We start from the raw sequence: 21,589 nt of genomic DNA on the forward strand, positions 1-21,589 counted from the left end.
AAGTGGCTTAAAAGAAAGAACCCGCTGGGCATTCAAACTGCGCGCCCCGCGAAAATGCCGCGATCGGCCCGGGTGGCAACGCCGCGGCGTGTGGCCAGAGCGCCCGGCGCTCTCTTAATGCACCAGAGCCGCGGCCTTTGCTCTTGCCCGCCTCGCCGACGCCGATCGCCGATCGCTCTCTCGATTTCGATCTCATCTCGCCGCAGTGCCGAGCGAACCGATAATTGTGTTATTTTCGAGTCGCTGAGAAGGCCGAAAAAGTGTGCTTGCGCCCAACTTGACTTGTGCTGGCCAACGGGGATCGCTGCGAACTGGCCTTGACTTGCGTGGGGCTGAGCTGGCCGCGAACAGATCCGCACCGGAGCCCGAGAAAACGGCGTGAAAAGGCGACCAAGGCGACCGACCAAGGCCCGAAAAACCCAAGGGAGGAGAAGGTGAAACTGTCTTGCTGGCTGCCCGAGTGTGTGTGCCTGCGTGTGTGTGCGTGCGAGTGTGCGGCGGTGTGTGCAATTTTTTCCCCATCACTCCAGTCCGCGTGTGCTTTTCGTGTCCAATCCCCGCGAGAATTCGGCCCAATCCTGCCCAGCAGCAGGTGAGTGAGGCTGGCCAACGGGGCAGCATACCTGGCAGCAGGTGCATGGCCCCAAAGTTCGTGAACTCTACGCTTCCAGCGATCTCCTTTAGACCTTTTTTTTCTTCATCTACATTCTACCAGTGAAAAAGAAAAAAACGAAAAAAAAACGTGAGCAGCGACGTCGACGTTTTTCGCTCGCTCGCTCGCTCTCTCTCTCTTCGCCTCCCCACTCTTTGGGCGCGCTCTCTGCGCGCGCAGCTGTCATCGCTGTCAGCAGCGCGCGGCGACGTCGGGTTCCCGCGCGCGGGAAATCTCCAACTTCAATCGATTTTATTTCCGCCAAATCAAACGGGATTTTCGATCTCAATGCAAAATTAGATTCTCCGAGTTTTAAGCTTTCAATGGGTTGCAAATACCATGGGGTTTTCATTTAGTGCAGTGCGTTTTCAGGCCCGCAAAGTTGGTGCCAAAAATGCTCAAATGTTAATCGATGACAACAACAAAGTGGCTGCGGTTTGTTTGGTTCCAGGGCGGCGTTGCCACCTGGTGGCGCTGAGGTCGTGCGGTCAGATGTTTTGGGCTTGCAATTTGGGAAAATCCTTGGCAAGGGCAAAGCATTGATTAATTTAGGCTTTTAAATAACTCGTTCCTAAGCGTTGAAGTTATCTGCTTAAAATGTAGTCCTTTAATTTAATTTACTGCCTTAGTGTGCTTTTGTTATGCGGTTTTATAAATTTTCAATTTTGAGATTTCCTTAAATTTAAGTGTTTCGGGGACACTAGACATAGTTTAACTAGGAAAAAATATAAAAAGGAAGATCTAATTTTTTTAAGACCCCCAATATTTACTCCTAAATCCGCCCTTCTGGCATCCCCTCAGCTGTTCTGCGACCACCCAGCTGGGAAGCCGTCGAACCTCCAATTGGAGTCCGACTGGCCTGGAAGGGACTCCAATTGCAGACTCCATTCAATAAAATGCCAAGTTGCCACCAGCGGCTTCACCTCGCCCCGTCTCGCTCGCGCAGCCCGTTCTTTGCGCGGGAGATGCTCTCCCCGTCCCTGTTGCCCCCATTCAAGTACAACAAAGTCGCCCCCCGTGTGTTTGTTGCATTTTTTGGCGCTTCGGATCAGCTTGTTTTGGCGCGTTCCTCTTGCACACTCGCCGCAGTCGGCGTCGCCGTCGTCGTCGACGTCGCTGCCCTCGGTGCCCAGTTCCACCAATTTTTTTTCGGTTCCAAAGCGATCACTCTGCTGCTGCCGCTCCGCTGCTCGTGAAGTTTTTTCGTGGCCGGCGTGTGACGACGACGACGACGACGACGGCGAAAAACTCTCGAAAATCGTTGTTCAATTCCCTCGGAAAACAAGTGAAAACACTGGGAAAAGCGAGCATTTTCCATCTTATTAGAAGGTAACAACAATTGCACAATGGTCTGATTGGAGGGACGGCGAAAAACGAAATATAAGTGAAAAAATTATATGACGCGTGTGTGCGGTGTGTGTGGTGTGACAAGTGTGTGTGGGCTGGCCGAGGAGAGAGTGGGAGAGAACGCTGCGTTTGCCGTCGTGTCTTTGCAATTTTTGCTACAAATACAACGTCCTCTTATAAGAAAACTGACACGCTGCGGGAATAAACCGTTACTTTCCGATTGGCAATATTCCAGTAGGATTCGAGTTTTCCCTGTTGGATTGAAAGGGAGGGAGGAAAAGGAAGGGCAGTGGGTTCCTTTGAACCGCTATTTCTAGCAACTTTCTAATCTTTCTCCCGCCCGAATTGCACTTTTCCCGCCATTCGCATAGATTTTGGGCGGTAAAACAAAACTGCGCCAGCCCAAACGCCTAATTCGCGCCACTTTGTGTTTCTCCATTCTTTCCCCATGCTCATTTCATTTATATACGCTTCCTCCAATGACACACACACACAGGCGCGCGCGCGCCCGCTCACACGTATGTAGAAGAAATGCGCTCCACCAGTTCTTTTTCTCTTTCCCTCGCTCTCTTCCGTTTTATTCCAATCAGAACAGCGAGTCAAGTTATTTTTCCCCTTCCCAACAGCAACAACAAACAAAAAAGTTTTTAGTACTGCTCTGCCGGCGTCGACAGCGGCCGCGGCAGAGGCGGCGGGAAAAGTTCAACGCGAAACTTCGAACCTTTTGAAAACTTGACGAACACGAAGCAGCGGGCAAAGCAGAATGGGGGAAAAAGAGTAAAAAACATAATGAATTATGTCAAAAGTGGCGCAAAAATCTTTGGTACACCGCGAAAAAGAGAGGTCTATTTAAAATTCAATTATCTCAGGGGATGTTAGGCTAGAAAGGAAGAATTTCGATGAAGTTAATTTTATATTGAAAAGGCTTATCTATTTTTATAAAAATTCCTATGCATACCAAACTAAAATTGTCTGGAAATGTAAATTGATCAAAATCTTTTAAATATTTTTAAAACAAGAATATATTTTGTTCTGTGTATCAACTCTATGTACGTGGTCTTAACCGTGAGCGAGCGAGATGGCCTATTAAGTCGATCTACGCGCACGGAGAATGGAGTTCATTGATATTTCTCTGTGCTTTGGCTATTGCTTCCCTCCTTCGCCTTCCTCCCCCTCCTCTTCCTCTCTTCCTACCTCTTCTCTTCATTTACCTGCTACAATCCATTTTGTTGTTGTTTTCTTCGCAATTTTGACTTTCTTCTTTGTTTTTTGCATTCTTTTGGCGAGCTTTTTGCGTCTCTGCTTTCTGCGCTGTTAAACTTGTCGGGTGGGCGTGGCGGGGCGTGCGTGGGGCTGGGTGGGTTGTTGATGGGGTGGCTTTTGTATACCTAATTTGGGGATTATGTCATGATCGGGTCGAAATTCAGTTCCCAAACGGTTGGTTGGCGCGGTGTAGAATTTTGCGAAAATGTGTCTGTTTTATGGGGTGTTTATAGATACTCGCAACTCTCAATTGAAGATACTTACTATCCAAGCTGATTTGAGTTATTTTGATGTTAAAAATTTATACTAAAAATCGGTTTTTTACAAAATATATTACTTTTATAGAGTCTTTGTGGTTACTATGACAAAGATACTTACTCATAAGTATTACCACTACAAAATATTATTAAAAGTGTGACCTTTTAACCAAGGATCATTGAGTTCTGCTCTTCTTTAACCAATCTAAAGAGTCCTTAAATCACCTATTCAAATCCCAGCCAACACCTCTTCTATTCTGGTCCTGGTCAAGAGCGGCAGGCCATCAAAGGAATCTCCACATGAGCTGAGATCCGAATAGTTATTTGTAATATTTTCTGATCCCACACGCTTGGCATCGGCATCGGAATCACACATATCACCTGCCCATATTAACCCGAATTCCCGGTAAAATACCAAAAATATTTCTCAATTACAAGTGCGGAATGTCTTACAAATATTACATGCTGTCCGAGGATGAGTTGTGAATACTAACTCCTTAAATAAATGGTTCCATAAATATATGGTGCTGTATGTGGGCACTTTTTATATTGTCCCCAGCCGAAGAATCCGATGCGGAGTCGTGGTGGGCAGGAGAGGAAGCCGTACGAAGGGCCGAAACAACAATGATAAACAGTTTCCAGTTATTCCCAGACAAACAAAGGATAGTCCGGCAGGAGAGTTGGGGAAGGGAGTTGCAAGAACAGGACGCAGGCCACTTGAGCCGCGCTGGCTGTGGGCAGCATCCTTTTAGACGCTGCTAAATATAAACTAAATAGTCAATTGAGCGCGTCTCGGTGTCCTAACGGCTACTTCAAGGCCGTCGATTCCTGGAACTGGAACGCCGACGCCGCCGCCGCCGCCGCCGCCGCCGCCGCTCCATTCAAGAACTTTGATTTGTTCTCCTTCGGCTGGCCCGGCTTTACTTTCACACGCCGTTCGGGCCAGGCGGCGCTCTTCAGATACCAGGGCACACAGATACAGATACTCAGATACACACGGAGAATGAAGCACGCAGGAGAAGAGACCTCGACGAGGATCGACTTTCCTGTTTTCGTCTTCAGCACCCTGTAGTTAGGGTTGGGTATTTTGGATAGAAACATTAGTAATCAGCATTTTTGCTGGTTAAGATCAGGATTTTCATCCACACCATCTAAAAATCATATGATATGGGTGATCTTCAGCGTTAAAAGGTATCTTAACTTATTTATTATATAAGGTATCTTATTTGTTTTTTATAATAAGGAATTCCAGTTGATAGAACTTTTTTAAAAATTATTAGAACATCCCAATAATACTTCAGTACATTATGTGGGTTTCTTTATATAAGCCGGTATAGTAAATATGTAGTTACCCAACTCTCGTACTCGTTCGTCCCTCGGAGTTCCGACTAATTGCAAGAGATGTAGCCAAACCACAACAAAAAGGAGGAGAAGGCAGCATTGGCATTGACAACGCCGCAGCAGATACCCAGATACTTGTGCATTTATCTCGACTATCTCTGGAATGTATCTCGTCGCATGTGCAGAGCCCAAAATGCAGCCCAAAAAAGGACGCACAAAAATTGCAGGCCCAGACAGTCGAAGTCGGCGTCTCTCCAGAGGCCCCCGGATAACTCGAGACCTGTTTTCCCTCTACTCCCTATAGCATACACTCGCCGAGATACATACAAACGTATTTATATTTTTTGCGCTCTCCCTTGCGCATTTTGCGCATTCTTCTTTGCATTGCCTCAGGTTGCATTGCATATATTGTATCTCGAGACTTGGTCCCATTTCCTTGTGGGAAATCTTCGGCACAAAGCAAATATTTCGAGATGAGGGGCCTCTAAATTTGCCGAAAATACGCTCGACTTTATTTTCTCCGCTCGGTTTTCCAGTTAAATGACCTTGGAGGACCCCGTCCAGGTAAACAGATTCACCCAGGCATTGCCCTTAATTAGAGGAACCGAGAGCGAAGAGGAAACCCCTGTGTTTATCTGCTCGATCCGCGGCATTATTCATATTTGTATACCTGTCGCCGCGGATTTCCTCCGAACTCGCAGCCTTCCTCGCTCAATCTTCATTAGAGGAAGTGGCAGCCTGCGTGGTGGGCAGTCCTTGCAATTAGTCAGGGCTCTATGTTAGTCGCTGGTATTTGGACATGGTTTGGAATAGGTAGAGCGATAATACAGTCATTTGTTGGGTCGGAGATCCCCTGTCAGCTCCTTGGGGAGGCCTCAAGATCCCATCGATTTGTATACTGTAGCATAATCTCATCAAAGAATATTAACTTTAGATCATTTGTTTTAATTACCCCTGTTGTTTTACAAAAAGGACACAGATATATTGGTTATAAGTAGGGGGATGATCATAAGATCATCATAAGAGATGGTTATCAGATAAGATTATTCTAAATATTCAGATTTTAAATGTTTCGAGGCACTTGAAATCCCGAGATATTTAAAGGCCTAAAAAACAAGAATTATCATCGTTTTCGACGAAGTTTTATGTATTTAAACTATGTAATATTTAACTTACTAATTCAACCCGATTGTTTATTGATTGGTATACATTTTTATGGTTTTTTATGTAGCAGAATTCCTTTGTTGTAAATAGAATAATCAGAGGGTTGAAACCTAGACAAAACTGAGAAAGTAAAGACGCTCTAAAAGGACTTCGGGGAAGCAGAGGGAACCCAATTAATTAGAAGGCATATCCGCAATTAGTGTGAAAACGATGGTTGGAAAACAGCAAAATATTGTGCATAAGAAAAGGCCGGAAAAAGCAAACGAAAAGAGAGGCAAAAAGTGTGAGGAAAATGGTGAATGCCGTTGCATAAGAATGAGAAAGTGAGGAAAAGAAAGTCGTTGACTAAAAAGGAAAAGGTGTCGAACTGAATGGCAGGCCGAAGGGAGGTCCATAAATCGTGGCAAATATAACGCCAGGCCCATATGTCCCCCGGAAAAGGAAAATACCCGAAGGGAGGAGGAAGGAAAGCGGGGCAGGGGAACAAGGAAACGCGACAGGATACAATTAGCGAAGGGGAAGTCAATTGAAGTTACAGCACCAGAGCAGCAGCAGAGACATCGCCAGAATCCTTTTGATTGGGGTAGGTCCTTCAACAGCTGCCGCTCCCCTTCTCCACTCCACTCCACTCCACTCCACTCACCTGTCCCTGCATCGAACTCATCCCGCAGTTCTAACAGAAGGCCAGCGATCAACTCTAGCCACAACAGGTGCACCGGGGAAATGCCGAGGACCCGACTTCTCGATATAATTAAGCGTTGTAAACCACTAGAAAACGTGGACGTTGCGCATGCGCCGAATGCGAAGCACCTGACGTCGGTACACTCGAAGAATTTAGTCCTCCAATAAGTCAGTTATGAATGAATAGAAGTAAAGGCATTTGCAAATTTATAAATAATTGAAAACCTAAAATTGTACTTTTTATATAACATTTGAGTAACACAGGTTAACCCTCGCATATATTTTGACATAAGTATAACTTAGAAAATGCTTAGAATTTCCCAAGTGTACAGGAAGCTAGTGAAGAGCAGCTGAAGCTGAACCCACAGCAGAAGGCATCATCAATCGAGACTCGTGGAAATTCTATTATGATAAAAAATTGACCATCCCGTGACTACCTGTTAAGATGACCCAACTTCACAACAAAAACTCCTACCCATCTTTCTGTTTCTGTAATTTGAATATCTCTGACCCCTAGGAAAATGTTTACTCTACGTTCGTTTTGCTAAAAGCGAAAAGTTGGTGTATTTATATTGTTTTTCGAGAAAAACTCACGTAAACAAATTTGTTTGGGGTCTTCGAGACGAGGAAACTCCTCGACCACATGCTGTGTGTGTGAGATCCTCCCAAGGATCATATGTTGTTTTTTTCCACAAGGATCTACAGATAGTGCGCGGGGCTAACTGTTGATAGGTTTTGTCAAGTCGTTAAAACTCGAAAACACGTCACATGTGATGACCATGTCCTAGGGTCTTAGGTCATAAGTGTGGAAATAAAGATTTTGCTTTTTTATTTTACTATTATTATTTATTGTTTCTAATTTCCTATTATATATTTTGTTATTTTATTTGCAGTTCCTTTTAAATTTTATAAATTATACAAAACATTTCTGCTTTTGACGAGCAGCCCTCACCAAACATTCAGGATCAAGAACATAAACGGCTTATCAAGGCCGTACAATTATGGGTTTAAATGCCAAGAGGTAAGTTTCACTTTTAAGTTCCTTTTATAAATTAAAATTCTTTTAATTGGTTTCTTCTTTTCCAATATTAATACTTTAAAATCCCTTTCAAAATTTAATAGGTCAAAAAAAACTTGTAAATGATTTAGCAAATAAAGTATTTAATCATTTTTTAAAAATATTTTAAAATTGTATTATGCTTTAAGTGGTATGTAACATTTTTTCCAGGCCAAGTTATTTCGGCTTTAGGACAGTCTTCTAGCAACCTGCATGTTTTTCGCTGCCTTCATTTCTGATCTTAGGCATTTTCCTTTCCCATCAAACACTTCGTGTCTTCCACTTCCTCTGCAGGCCTCACCAAACTAATTAGCACCCCACATGAAAGCCAAAAAGGCGACTCCCCAACGGTCTTCGATACCATTTGCTTCTAACGCTCGGCGACTTCCTGTGGCGACATCCGATCGACTTCCTTTTTACCACTAACTATCCTGGTAGGCAGCGCGTCTCCCTTTAATTCTCCTAACCAAAAGCGATGTTTATCTAATAGCTATTTCGTAATTACAATGTGACAGAGCCCAACTGGTTATGCCCGAATACTCGCCGGGAAAGTAGGACCCGCAGGAGCTGTAACCCCGCTCGGGATCGGGAGCCTACTGTCCCTGCAGCCGTTCCAACCTTCTGACTTCCGAAGTGCGATAATCTAAAATGCATTTTCACTGTCAATTTCCAAAAACGAAAAAGAAAACAGATGGCTTGTAGGTGTTAAAGTCGAGACTGCGTTGATAACCAAGTGCCGCATTCCGCCACACTCTGCATACCTTTACAGGACTCCTTTGCCGAGGTCCTGCGTGTGATTAGTATATAATTGCGCGCGAAAATGTCATTAGAAAAGTGTTTAGTTGTGGGACGGTTCGGGTCAGTTGGGTTGCCTCAGAGGGGGTTGTGCGCCTAGGGGTTGGGTTGATAATGCTGTCACAGCAGACACTCACTTTCTGTGGCCTTTGCAGTCATGTCCTGGCCAAAAATTAATTGAGTTTAATATGTTTTCACCCTGTCGCACATATACTTTGCTTGTGGGTGCCTGCGCATGACCATAATTGCATAATTGCCTAGTCATTTGGTTTTGTCAGTTGCGTCCCCTTTGGCATTCACCGATCACGGCGATCACTTAAGTGATAGGCCATTTTATGGCCATATTTCGTGGTCAGCATGTGCGCGACATAATTATTGGTATGTGTTGCGAACTATTTCGCTGACATCTATAACGGAATTTGTCAAAAAGTTATGGGAGTTACAAGGAATTTTTAAGTACTCATAGATCGTTGCATACTTTTAAGGGCACTAAACCATCTAACCTACTGAAATTTTTGTTTAAAAACCCAGATGTTATCCTTGAGAGTTAAGAACACGATTTGTCAGTCTATTATCACAATAGTTACATGAATTCCTTAGCATAACTGTTCCCTGGATTAAAAAATAAAGCAATAAATAACTAATTCCCAATCCCAGCCTCACAGTTTCATATAATTTATCATGTGAGAAAGATCGATCCTTCGATAGTCCACTTATTATCCACTGGACCATGTTCCAGGAACTGCTTCGGGGAATTTCTCCATATCATCGCCAAGATAGCCACCCTACCCTTTTGCTACCTACAGGGATTCGGATTCAAAGCCGACAAAACGAAAGGGGAAACCAAACCGAAACAAGGTCTCCGGCTTGGCCGCAAAAGGAAAGGAAACTTTCACCTCGAAATGACAAATTTCAGTTTGAACCTTAAGCCGCGGAGAACCTCTGACCCCGGGAACCCCGAGTGCAGTGAAAGAAGGAAAGCGGGAAAAACTTCAAGGCCGCCTGCACGTACGCTCCATTAGCCCTTTCTCCCCAGACCTCATTTTTAAGCGATTCCATTTCCTCGTAATTTACTACGTGATTACTTTTTCTTGTTCATTAAACCATTAAACGCGATCGATAGTGCTGGGCCAGGATCAAAACAGGAGGCTGCAGACCCGGCAAGAAATGGCTAAAGCATTTGAATTTATGTGCAGCAGCCCTTTTTTGTTTTCCCCTTTCGCAGTTTCCTTAAGAAGAAAGGGTTCTCGGTCCCAAGGGTTAGATTTCGTTTTTTTTCCTGCTCCTCGCTCAAATTGCAAAAATTCGCGCATCGAATTGCTTAAAGTGCAGTCGCTGCTCTGCAACACTTGAGAGTTGTGGCAAGGGGATACAACATCTGCTCTCGAGGAGGGAAATCCCATTCTTTCCGTTTGCCAGCCTCTTGCATTATGCTAATGTCCATGCAAATTTGCCAAAATTGCTCAATCTCAAGGAGGAAAGGCTTTCCCCGGGGCCCTCGCCACGGCGATCCCATTTCCATTTCCCTCGATCAGTCATCTCGATTTCAATTTCCCGGATGTTAAATATTAATGTATCCGTTGGGCGCCTTAATCTCGCGCCTTGCATCGCGATTCGAATGCCGTGTCAAAATTCAATGAATTTATGTTCGTTTCGTTTGTATCTATTTTAGAACGCCCCTATGTGATTTGCTGCTCGCCTCCGTGGCATATTGAATTTCTCTATTTTGCAAAAAAGAGGAGAAATTGGAAATAACTGAGATCCAGCGAAGGGCACAGTGGGCTGAAAGACTTAAAAATAACACTAAGCTGATTTGAATTAAAGCTAATTTTAAGACGAATTCAAAGTTTTCTTAAAGATTTAAATTTATTTATGAACCTTACAATACTATTATTTATTTTTTTAATTGCAATTTTTTTTCCTAAACCTTATTTATAATATATTTCTTAGGGCTTCGCCTAAGCGTATCATGTATCTCATGTTATTATAGAAAAAGGACCTTACGATAAAGAGTGCAATAAAAATATTTAATATTTTTATATTTACTTAATTCTAAGATCTGGTTGTACCACTGTTAATTTCACATACTTTCTTTGCAGTGTTAGTTCTACCAGCAGCACTGAGCCAAATGGCAGCATAGTCACCACCGCCCCCAGCAACGGAGAACCCAGCAGCAGCAGCATTGTCGTCGTCGTCAGCAGCAGTAGTAGCATTACCAGCAGCATTAGCCAGAGCCCAAATCCACATCCAATCCCATCCTCGTCGGCGACTCAGCTTCCAGAAGAGCTTCCGGGAACCTCAGCAGCCTCCAAGACAGTCGAGATGTGCTCTTGTGATAACCAGAACCTTGCTGCATCCACAGCCGCAACTTCCAATGGCAACAAACGTAAACGGCGTTTGAGCAGCGATTCAAACGAAGATGCCAAGGTGAGTACTCTTCATGTAGTGTGGGCCCACAGACAAGGCAGATAAGTTTTATGAATGAAGTCGCTTTATCAGGCCGAGTGACCTCGTTGATTTTTGCAATCTTATCAAGGAAACGCCAAGAGCGACGGCAAAGCAAGAGGGCGCCGATGACCCAAACGACCTTCGACAACGATGATCAAGCTAATTTGTTGCAAATTTGATTTTGCACTCTAATTCTAAATTTGAAATTGAATTAATGTTTGAATTCAGTCCCCTCCTCATTGGACTTTGGGGTACTCGGTAGAGTTTGGCAGTATGATCAGGGATTTTCTTTTATTGAAATTAAATGTTTACTGTTTTAAAATTTATATAGTTTATATTAAAACTGGAATTTTTCGGTAGCTCAAGCTTGAATATGATGAAGTTATGGTTATAATAAAAATACAGAACACAGATATCTTTAAACATTTTTTTGAATCCTATAACTGATCAATTTGATTTAATTCTTTAGATTGGTTTATCTTGCAGCTGGTATTTTTTATATATTTTAAAGGAATAGATAAATTCACTTTATCATAAGTATTGGTAAATCCATTTGTTTGCTTTGTTTTCCTAATTGTGTTTATTGATCACCGATCTTTAGAGATCTCCCTTTCGTGTGTTTGGCAAACGATCTTTTATTTGTACTTCCATTTGAATGGGTAGCCCTTTCGTGGCTTCCAGTCGTTTGGCTGCCGATCCTCATTTGATCTTTCGCTGCTTGAGCTCTGGCCAAATAAGCCGTTGGGCACGTAGACAGCTACTTGGCACTTCTGCGCTGGCTCAGTGCAAAGATGAGCCCAAAAATAAACGCTACTTACCGAAAGGGCTCATTTAGCAGCATCCTTGGAAGCCCCGAAGTCAGATCTCCTCTCAAGTAGCTGCAATCAAGGCGGAGAACAATGGCTTCTCCTGGGCAGCTGTGTTGGTGCAAAGGATTTTTTCCAGTTCCATATGAAATGTGGATTGGAGTGGAGGGAATATTCTCCATACGTGCAGTGAACTTGCAGAAATTGTTTTCGTGTTTCTTAGTTTGGTACCCTGTACAGGGGTATCTTTACTCCAGGTGATTGCAAAAATATTATAAAACTTTGATAGATGAAAATAATAACATAGCCTATTTTAAAGACTTTTTAGCCACATTTAATAATTTGGTGTAGAAGAAGGTAAAACTTGTAAAAATTAGACATTTTATTGTATATTAAAGAACTTTAAATACCTATCAATCGAAAAAATCAAATAAATATTTAAATATAGTTTACCAGGGTATCTTAACAGTCTTCTCCCAATGACTACTATCTACCTTGGGTATTTTTTGCCATCGGTTCTGAGCTGTTTTTTGTTTTCGCAACCTTTCTGCATTTACTTCCCTGCCAAACAAATGTCATTCCTATGCGGAGAAAAAAATGCTTGGCCCCCTTCAGGCGGACGTTGTTGGGTAAGGGAGTTCCGAGGGGTCTTGGCAGAATGTTGAGCATATGCACGGCAGGACAAAGGAGCCGGGGACCAAGGACAGCAGGCGTCGTTGCGCATGCGCGCACACCTTTGGCCCAAGTCCGATATCTCCAGGGGTGGGTTTTCCCAAAGTCAAGGCGGCCAAATGTCCGTTAAGGCCGAAGGAAGAATTTGAAATTGCGATAGTTATAGGTTAGCTTGAGGCAGGAACTAGATCAAGACGGTATCGGTCGAGATCGGGATGGGCAAGGGATCGGTGCGACTACCGGAATGGGACAGGGCTCCGAAACCGCAAACAAGAATGCACGAACGGAGGGGTTGAGCAACGCCTTATCCCCTTCAAGGATCACTGGGCCGAGTTTTTCCCATTTCTTTTCTTCCCTAATTAAATATTCATCGAGACGACATTTGCTTCTGCAGAAGATCCAACCCATAAAAAGTAAGAGCAGTGAAAAAAACGCTTTCCAACCGGGTTGCATTTTGCTACCCCGTTTCGGGACATGTTATCCTTATGCAAATGCCTTCGGATCCTGCGACGTCTGCTCATTAGATTTCCGTTAAACTTTTATGCAAATCATCCGGCTCCCTGGTGCAGCGCTTGTGTCAACTGCTCCCGGGACACGCACAAGGCTCCTGCTCCGGAATGCGGTCTTGAAATGTTATACAATATTTGTTTTGCTGCTGGCGCAAGGATCAAAATTATGGTATTATTTTACCAATTTGTCAGTGTAATGTAAACCCCTTTTTCTTATTTTTTACATGGCAGGCATGAAATCGCTGAAAGTTCCCTGCTTTTTTTCGGAAAACCTCTTTGTTTCTTTTGTCCCGAAAGGGGAGTTGGGTTTGCTTCGTCCGGGTCGCTCTTCGCTGCAATCAAGTGCGGGTCTTGATTTCTGTCAAGTCAGTCTCGGGACGTTGTGGGAATCTGAATTCAAGTTTCGGTTTCCCAGATTGCATCCCGTTCTGGAATCGTGCATAGTCTGTTTTGTGATTCAAACTTTTTAATTTTAAAGAGGATTTCGTTTAGCTGGAGGTAAACAAGAGAGGAATACTGGATTGTAGGGGAAGCTTGGCCATGATCTGTTTTGAGATCGATGACGGTAACGATTCAGATGATAAGAAACCAGTTTACTTTTTAAAAAGTATTAAATTATAGAAAATATATGTGCAATTGTTGTATAACTCCTTATAAGGAAATTACGATCTAAGTAAATTAGAAACCTCTTTCAAGGACTGTACCTCTCAAGATTACTCTGACATATTAAGTCCTGAAGAAAAAGTCTCTTCCCTAACATTCATCATCTTGATTTTTTGCATTCAAAATTCATTCGCGGTTTGTCCTTTGTCCACTGACCCTCCTCCCGTTCCGCCAAAGGGATATGCTTTAATTCGTTTCGCCATGGATCTAACCAATTGCATGATTAATTACATGTCCAAGCATTTGTACCGTCCCCCTGGGCAACCCAAATTTTATACTTCCCCGATGATAAATCCCGCCAAGTCACCGCGAAAGTGATGTGTTGGATTAACCCTTTATGGACTGACCAGGGGTCAGTCGAATAGCGAGGAAATATGAGTGTTTGTTATGGTCCTTCTGGGACTTGTCCTCTGGCATGTTGTTTGCATATCATTTATTAAAAGGAGAGCAGCAACGCTGTCCCAAAGTGGACAGGACTTGGGCTTATTTTGATAGATCGTTCAAGGAAAGGAACGGAAAGGTAATCTGTCTACAAGAAATTGTAGTACTTTCTTAATAGAAACTTCAAGCTAGATCCTGAACTTCCAGGAAATCATAATCTAAGTGCCGAGCCAGCTTAGGGGTCCTGAAAAAATATTAACAATTACCGACAGACCATGGATAAAATTAAATGTTATCCAAAGACTTGGGGGAGAAATGAAAAAAAATTAATGAAAAGAAAAGAAAAGGAAAATAAAATGAAACAACAATGCAGCGTATTACAAGGCAACGGCGGTGAAAAAGTTACACCTGGACCCACGCCGAGGCCTGAAAACTAAAGGTGTTTCGGTTTCAGACAGACGGCCGTCGAAAGATTACGACACATAAGCGCAGGACTTTATAGGGTAGGCGAGGGCAGGGTGAGGAGAGCGCGGGGCTGGCACAATGGGGCACCAGGATATACTACATTGAGGTTGACGACGCAGCGGAGGTTGTCGCATAACAATCGAATCGCTTCTTGACTGCTTTCTGTATGTACCCATAGCTTGAGGAGTTGCATCATCTGCCCCGGCGGCCCATGGTCTCCCTCCCAGTGAGATTTCGAGAGATGTTTTGGGTGCCCTTGTGGGTTTGCCTCTCCCGGCGTTTGAAGGAGCTGATCGAGGCGAAGGACTAAGGACTAAGGACGATTGCAGCAGCTGCCAAGTTGGACTTTCGGTGCTGCGAGCAAATCCTTGTGGCGGCGGCTTAGGGGCAACAACCCAGTTTAACCCTTGTTAAACTTGGGATGCAACCCTCTCGCCGGTCCAGATTGGTCCAGATTCCAGCCCACTTCACCAGCTCACTAATTTCTCACACTCACTCGGCCGATCTTTCGCATGTCATAAAGTAAACTGGGAGTTTTCGTGCATAATCTTTCTGATTTCTTAACGCTTGACCAAATCCGAATGGCAGATGCAATGTCCACGCACCAAAATGAGGATGAGAAGTGAAATAATAAGGCTAGAGGAATGTCCATTGTGCGCAGAGCTGGCTTCTTGGGCCATTGCACGCTTTGATTTTAATTACATTGCATCTGGATGGCTTGACATGTGTCCATATCCATGTCCATTTTTATTTTCGTTCTACGATTGCCGTTCCCGGTTACCTAGCTCATCTTCTGGGGAGGGTTGTTGCAGTTTGTTGGCCAGAAGAATAAGAAATTAAATTTGTCATGCGTCTTGGACCTTCCTGTCTTGACGCAAGGAGAAAAATGTTCTTTCCCCCGACTCCAGGAGGGGAGTTGGTCGCCGAATGTCTGCTGGAAGGGCAAACCTACTCAGACAATTAAATATGTCACATAAATATCGCAGAATTTTTTCCCTCATTTTTACGCAACAAATTATGTGAAAATCTTTAATGAGCAGCGGGGTTGGCTTGATATTGTTAAACTTTTACGACGTGTGAGATTGACTGTTAGGAAAGTTGATAAAATACACCCAGTATTTGATACATTTTAAATCACTATTTGGCCCTGCAGCTTTATTCGATCAATGAAAGGATCAATTGCAATCGTAAAATCAAGAAATGGCTGCAAAATTATTTGGATTTTATGTTCTTTGGATGGGCAGTTGCTTTTATCTTAAAATCTTTCTAATTTTTAATGTGAGATCATTTAACTTGACCTTAAACTTGTGAAAGCGGAGAGTTAAAAAATATATTTTTAAGGCTAAAGTTTTAGCAACACTGAATACTTTAATACATATTTGCATTGCCTTAAATTGTAAGGTTTATTGTTTGTGTTATAGAAAAAAGAAATTATTAATTAATATTATTATTAATTAATTTTTAAAGAATTTTAATAAAAAAATATATTAAAGTAATAATTATATTAAATAATATATTTAGTTACTACTTTTACATGTATATGTTTAAAGTTTTCCAATGGTATTTTTTGCCTAAAATTCCTTTCTAAATACATTTTTCGTAGATGCCCGCAATCAATGCGTGACATCTGTGTCCCATGTTGTATACAATTTTTTACTTTATGGACTTTCTGATCTTGGCTTCTGTTTTCCATCATCTGTCTGCAAGAACAATGGTCAAGGATCTCAATTGTTTTCGTTTTTAGTCCCATTCCCAATCTCTCTTTTTTTTTGTCATTTTCGTGCTGCAATCTTACGAGTCGTTCTCCGAGCTGAGGTTCCATTAGGCTCGCTCTACATTTGGCTTTATCACCGCCCCTTCCCTGTGATCCATGCCAAAAGATAATTTATTTGAGTAGCCTCCAAGATGCAGGAGATTTTAATGCAGCCGCCGGCAGCTCGAGCCAAAAGCTATAATACTAGCGAAAATAATTTATATACTCCCTATGTACCATTATGTATCGGTGTTTCGGGGGTTATGTAGGTAGTGATTTTCCAAGCGTCTTGCGTCTACCTGGACGCACAGAAATGTTGACAAAAATAATTGTAGAAAGGATCAGGAGCCGCAGCCGTCAGTGGGATTTGTTGTTGGGCTGATAAACACCCAGAGGCGAAAAATGCAGTGCAAAAACAACAACGTCGTCGTCTCAAGAAGTACGGATATCTTCGGGAACCTACCCCCGGTGGAAAGAGATGGCGAGTTGGTAGGCGATCCTGTTTTCACCGCCGTTGTTGGGTTGCAGCAGTGGTACTATAGTAGGGAAAAGCAACCCCTATTTTCGAGGCCGTTGCATTCGTTGAGCAGGATAACGACGATCGGGGATCGGGGATCGGGAACCGGGGCTCGGGGACCGGCGATCTGGAACGGAGAACGTCGAGCTCAGTTGCACAGCGCACGTCAACGCGATTGGTACTCGATCAAGCCAAGAGCGGAGTGAAAAAAAAATAAGAAAAACAAAACATACCCGTACAGCTAAAAGGCACTGAGACCAAATCTAAATTATTCCGTTGCCAAGTAGCTGAAGTTAAGACTGACAAATATTTATGAAACCAAAATCACCACACACCACGAGTGCAAAGAACTAATTTAAGAACCGGATTTGCCAAGATCACGCACCAACAACAACTAGAACCAACCAAAACGAAGCCAAAAATGTTTCAAATGTTATAACCAAAAGAAAAAAAATCTGTTTGCACAATTATTTAATCATACCAAAGAAACCAAAGCAACAAATTTTAACCAAAGGCTGCTACTAAATTGAGTTCAACAAAGCAAAAAGTGCAATAACGATTTTGTTGTATTGATCTTACCAAAAAGTATTGTTGAAAAGATAAGCAAGAAAAGGGAATACGAGAAACCCGTTCCCACGAGAAAACCTTTTCAAAGTGCCATTGTCCTACCTCCATGCGAACACAGAGTCCTTGATCTTTTGTGTGATCTCTTCTGGCCCTCATTTCGTGCGGGTGCATTGGGTCCAGCAGCAACGGTCCATCTATCAAGGATTACGAATTTTGACAGCCGTGCCCCCATAAATTTCTGCTAACCAACCATTTCTGGGCTAATTAAATTCGGGGCACGTTTATTAATCCGCCACCCGTGTGCTCCTTGCCTTGACTTGAGTATCCATTTCACACGGCTGTTCATGTTATTATGAAGTTGGAACAGAAGCGCAAATTCATTGAAATGGTAACGATTATTTGATAATAGATACTCCTTATAAATTGAAGTAGTATTTGAAGAGTGGATAAATTGGAGATACAAAGTCTGGCTCCATATCGCACTTTTATCATGACTGATCCTTTTGAATAGTAATTTTAAATATTATTCAAACCAATTCTAATATTTATTATATATAGTTAATTAACTCTCCTTCATTTGCTTTCTATTGCAGGACCCCGAACTCGGTTTTGAGCCTCCATCGGCCAAGCGCCAGCAGCGATTGCCCGCTCTGTACGGTAGCGACCAGAGCAACCTCTCGTCGGTGGCCTCCTCGGTGTACACCTCACCAGTGGTCTCGGCCGATGGCCAGAGCACCCAGGAGCTGCTCAGCATACGCAGCTCTCCGGCCGAGGAGCTGTCGGAGGCGCCACACAGTCCGCTGCCGGACAGCCCGGACAGTCCGCCGAGTCCCGATCGCGGTGCCAAGCTGGCGCCCGTCGTGGTTCGCTATGGTAAGGAGGAGGTGGTGACCACCACCACCACCACCACCACAGTGGTCACCCAAAAGCCAGATGACGATGACCTTTTGGAGGACAGCTGCGAGGACTTCTCATACGACGAGGACGAGGAGGATGACGTTGAGGAGGAGGACGACGACGAGGAGATCTACTCGTCTACCATTTCGCCCGCCTCCTCGGGCTGCAGCCAGCAGCAGGCGGTGAATGGAGAGCGCACACCCGGCCTGCAACAGCCCCAGCAGCAGCTCCAGCTTCCGGTCGGCGACTTTTTGATCCACTTACAGGGGCCCAACAAGATTCTGGACGACACGGCGGCCTTTAGCTGCATGTCTCCGGCGGTGGAGAACGGCCTGCGCATGTGCCCTCTGCCTGCTCTGGCCTGGGCCAATGCTGCCGATGTCTGGCGCCTGATGTGCCACCGGGATGAGCAGGACTCGCGGCTGCGCAGCATCTCCATGCTGGAACAACATCCCGGCCTGCAGCCCCGCATGCGCGCCATCCTCTTGGACTGGTTGATCGAAGTCTGTGAGGTGTACAAGTTGCACCGGGAGACCTTTTACCTGGCCGTCGACTACCTGGATCGTTACTTGCACGTGGCGCGCAAGGTGCAAAAGACCCATTTGCAGTTGATCGGCATCACCTGTTTGTTCGTGGCCGCCAAGGTGGAGGAGATCTATCCCCCGAAGATCGGGGAGTTCGCCTACGTGACGGATGGCGCCTGCACCGAGCGGGACATCCTCAACCACGAGAAGATCCTGCTGCAGGCGCTCGACTGGGACATCAGCCCCATTACCATTACCGGCTGGCTGGGCGTCTACATGCAGCTGAACGTGAACAACCGCACTCCAGCCTCGTTCTCGCAGATTGGAAGGCAAAAGGCTGCGGAGGCGGACGATGCCTTTATCTACCCGCAGTTCTCTGGCTTTGAGTTTGTCCAGACCTCGCAGCTGCTGGATCTGTGCACCCTGGACGTGGGCATGGCCAACTACTCCTACTCGGTGCTGGCAGCGGCCGCCATCAGTCATACCTTTAGTCGGTGAGTTAGCTAGAATACCTCTTCCCCATGCGAATCGTATGTCTTACTGTTTTTTTCCCCTTACTAGAGAGGCGGCTTTGCGTTGCTCTGGCCTAGACTGGCAGGTGATTCAGCCCTGCGCCCGCTGGATGGAGCCCTTCTTCCGGGTGATCTCTCAGAAGGCCGCCTTCCTGCAGCTAAACGAGCAGAACGAGCAGGTCAGCAACAAGTTCGGCCTGGGCCACATCTGCCCCAATATTGTCACCGACGACTCGCACATCATCCAAACGCACACCACCACCATGGATATGTATGTAAGTATCTGAGAGGTTGAATGGTTATGATAGGGGAAATCACAAATTATCCTTGTATAAAGATAGAGTTTTTGTTAGTCAGTTACTTACTTGAATTCTTTATTTTTTTAGGACGAAGTGCTAATGGCCCAGGATGCGGCGCATGCGATGCGTGCTAGGATTCAGGCCTCTCCGGCCACCGCGCTGCGCGCCCCCGAGAGTCTGCTGACGCCTCCCGCCTCTAGTCACAAGCCGGACGAGTATCTGGGCGATGAGGGCGATGAGACGGCGGCCAGAAGTGGCATCTCCTCCACAACCACCTGCTCCGCCACGACCAGCAGCAGCAACAGCCTCATGAGCAGCAGCAGCAACAATCCTGCGACCAGCTGCAGCAGTAGGAGCAATCGCTGAGAGATTGGCCGCCCTGCTCTTGGTCACGCATTCTCTCACAATCACCACACCCGCCCAAACAGTCTCTACGTTAAGTGTTTCTTATATTTAAATTATTTTTGTTAAGTGAAAAGTTATTAGTTGCCTAATTCCTATGCTAAACACATATTTAATTTGAAATTTTCCACGCGCTTTTGTTTCTTAACCCGCGGTATATATTCATTTTCCTCGCTCAATTTAATATTTAACTTTGTGTATTTATAGAAATCAGAAATATAATTTTAAATGTACACTATCTATAAAGCACACAAACCCTACATATATTATACACATAGAGTATAGCAGACAAGGCAAAACTGAATTAACCATTAGACTAATACCTGTTGAAAGGGAGCAAAACAAAGTCCAGCTGAAAGTTGTGCTATGGTCACAAACTTCGCTGGCGCCTCAAAAATGAAACATACAAAGCTAGGTTTGCAATCAAACATGTCCAGCTGTCAACCAGTCAGTCAATCATTCAATATCAATCACCGAGAGCAGAACTAACAAAACTAAAATTGACGGAGGCCCACAGCAGAATACTTGACTAACCAACTAAAATTAGCGTTTAAGTTGAGGGAATCTAACTAAATCCACTAATGCTGAACACTGCATTTCATTCGACAATTAATCCTACTAACAATGAATCAACAAACACAAGACAAGTCCATAGCTGACATGGAGTGACAAAGAAAATGGCAATTGAAGAAAATATGAGTTAAATACATGAATTGAACAGACTATATAAACACAAGTGCATGTATGAATATATACGTCAATGTAACATTTTTTTATTTTAGACTAATTTGCCATAATTTGCTAAGCAAATAAATCCTGTACATAAAGCAAAACACACACAAAACGCACAAAAACAACGATGAACCGTAACTGAAACGCATATAATATATTATTATATAAGTGTACAACTCTATATATGGCTTACACAATTTTATGTACATTCAAAAGGCAAAACGCAAGGTAGAAAAATATTATTATTCGTTAGTTTAGGCATAAATAACATGTAAGTGTTCATAAGATTAAGGCTGGAATTAAAACAGAAAACAAACAAAAACAACCACTAAACGAAAAGCAAACAAAAAAATCTAATCTATTTATGTTTTATTTGTAGTTTTTAAAAGCAATAATCAATTTTTAAAATATGAATTTGATTTTAAATAATTTCACAAGTACGCTTATATCTATGATTTGATGTCATAAATAAACAAATGCAAAATCATAACCTTTACAAATCCAAGTTGAATTAAATGAGTAAATAAATATATATTTTTGTAAATAAAACTGAAATTTCAATGGTGTTTTTATTATAGGGCCATGGCGAGCTTCTAGAAGGGGTACATTTTGTGTACAATTGTCGACTATTACTTTGGCGCAAAAAAAATATTTTGCAATTGTGTTGTAAATTTTATAAAAAACAATATGGTTATACATATATGTATATTTTTTTATTAGCACATTAAAAAGAATTTTTTAGTATGATATGAAAAAAGTAAATCGTTTTAAAAACATTTGATCAATGTGTTATAAAAAGTGTTTATCGTAAGGCGACAAAAACTCATAATTTCCGAAAGTTGTACCACTTTCTAGGCGAATAAAATATTTTTTTATTTATTATTA

General features: G+C 43.4%; 1 protein-coding gene across 4 annotated transcripts; it reads left to right on the forward strand.

The window, feature by feature from the left end:
* The first annotated feature begins 173 nt into the window (after window positions 1-173).
* On the forward strand, window positions 174-21,061 carry LOC108032676 (G1/S-specific cyclin-E). 4 transcript variants are annotated; one of them, XM_017106645.3, is made up of 6 exons: window positions 174-434; window positions 7,599-7,726; window positions 10,657-10,984; window positions 17,932-19,253; window positions 19,321-19,546; window positions 19,658-21,061. In XM_017106645.3, the coding sequence occupies exons 2-6, from the start codon at window positions 7,707-7,709 to the stop codon at window positions 19,934-19,936; spliced, it is 2,175 nt and encodes a 724-aa protein (XP_016962134.1). In that variant the 5' UTR covers window positions 174-434; window positions 7,599-7,706; the 3' UTR covers window positions 19,937-21,061. The 4 variants fall into 4 exon arrangements, with proteins under 4 accessions (XP_016962134.1, XP_043950209.1, XP_016962135.1 ...); XM_044094274.2 differs by lacking the exon at window positions 174-434 and adding an exon at window positions 447-592; XM_017106646.3 differs by lacking the exon at window positions 174-434 and adding an exon at window positions 1,816-1,981.
* The last annotated feature ends 528 nt before the right edge of the window (window positions 21,062-21,589 follow it).

Source organism: Drosophila biarmipes, chromosome 2L (assembly GCF_025231255.1).
Source record: "Drosophila biarmipes strain raj3 chromosome 2L, RU_DBia_V1.1, whole genome shotgun sequence".
In the NCBI taxonomy this organism is placed as follows: domain Eukaryota; kingdom Metazoa; phylum Arthropoda; class Insecta; order Diptera; family Drosophilidae; genus Drosophila; species Drosophila biarmipes.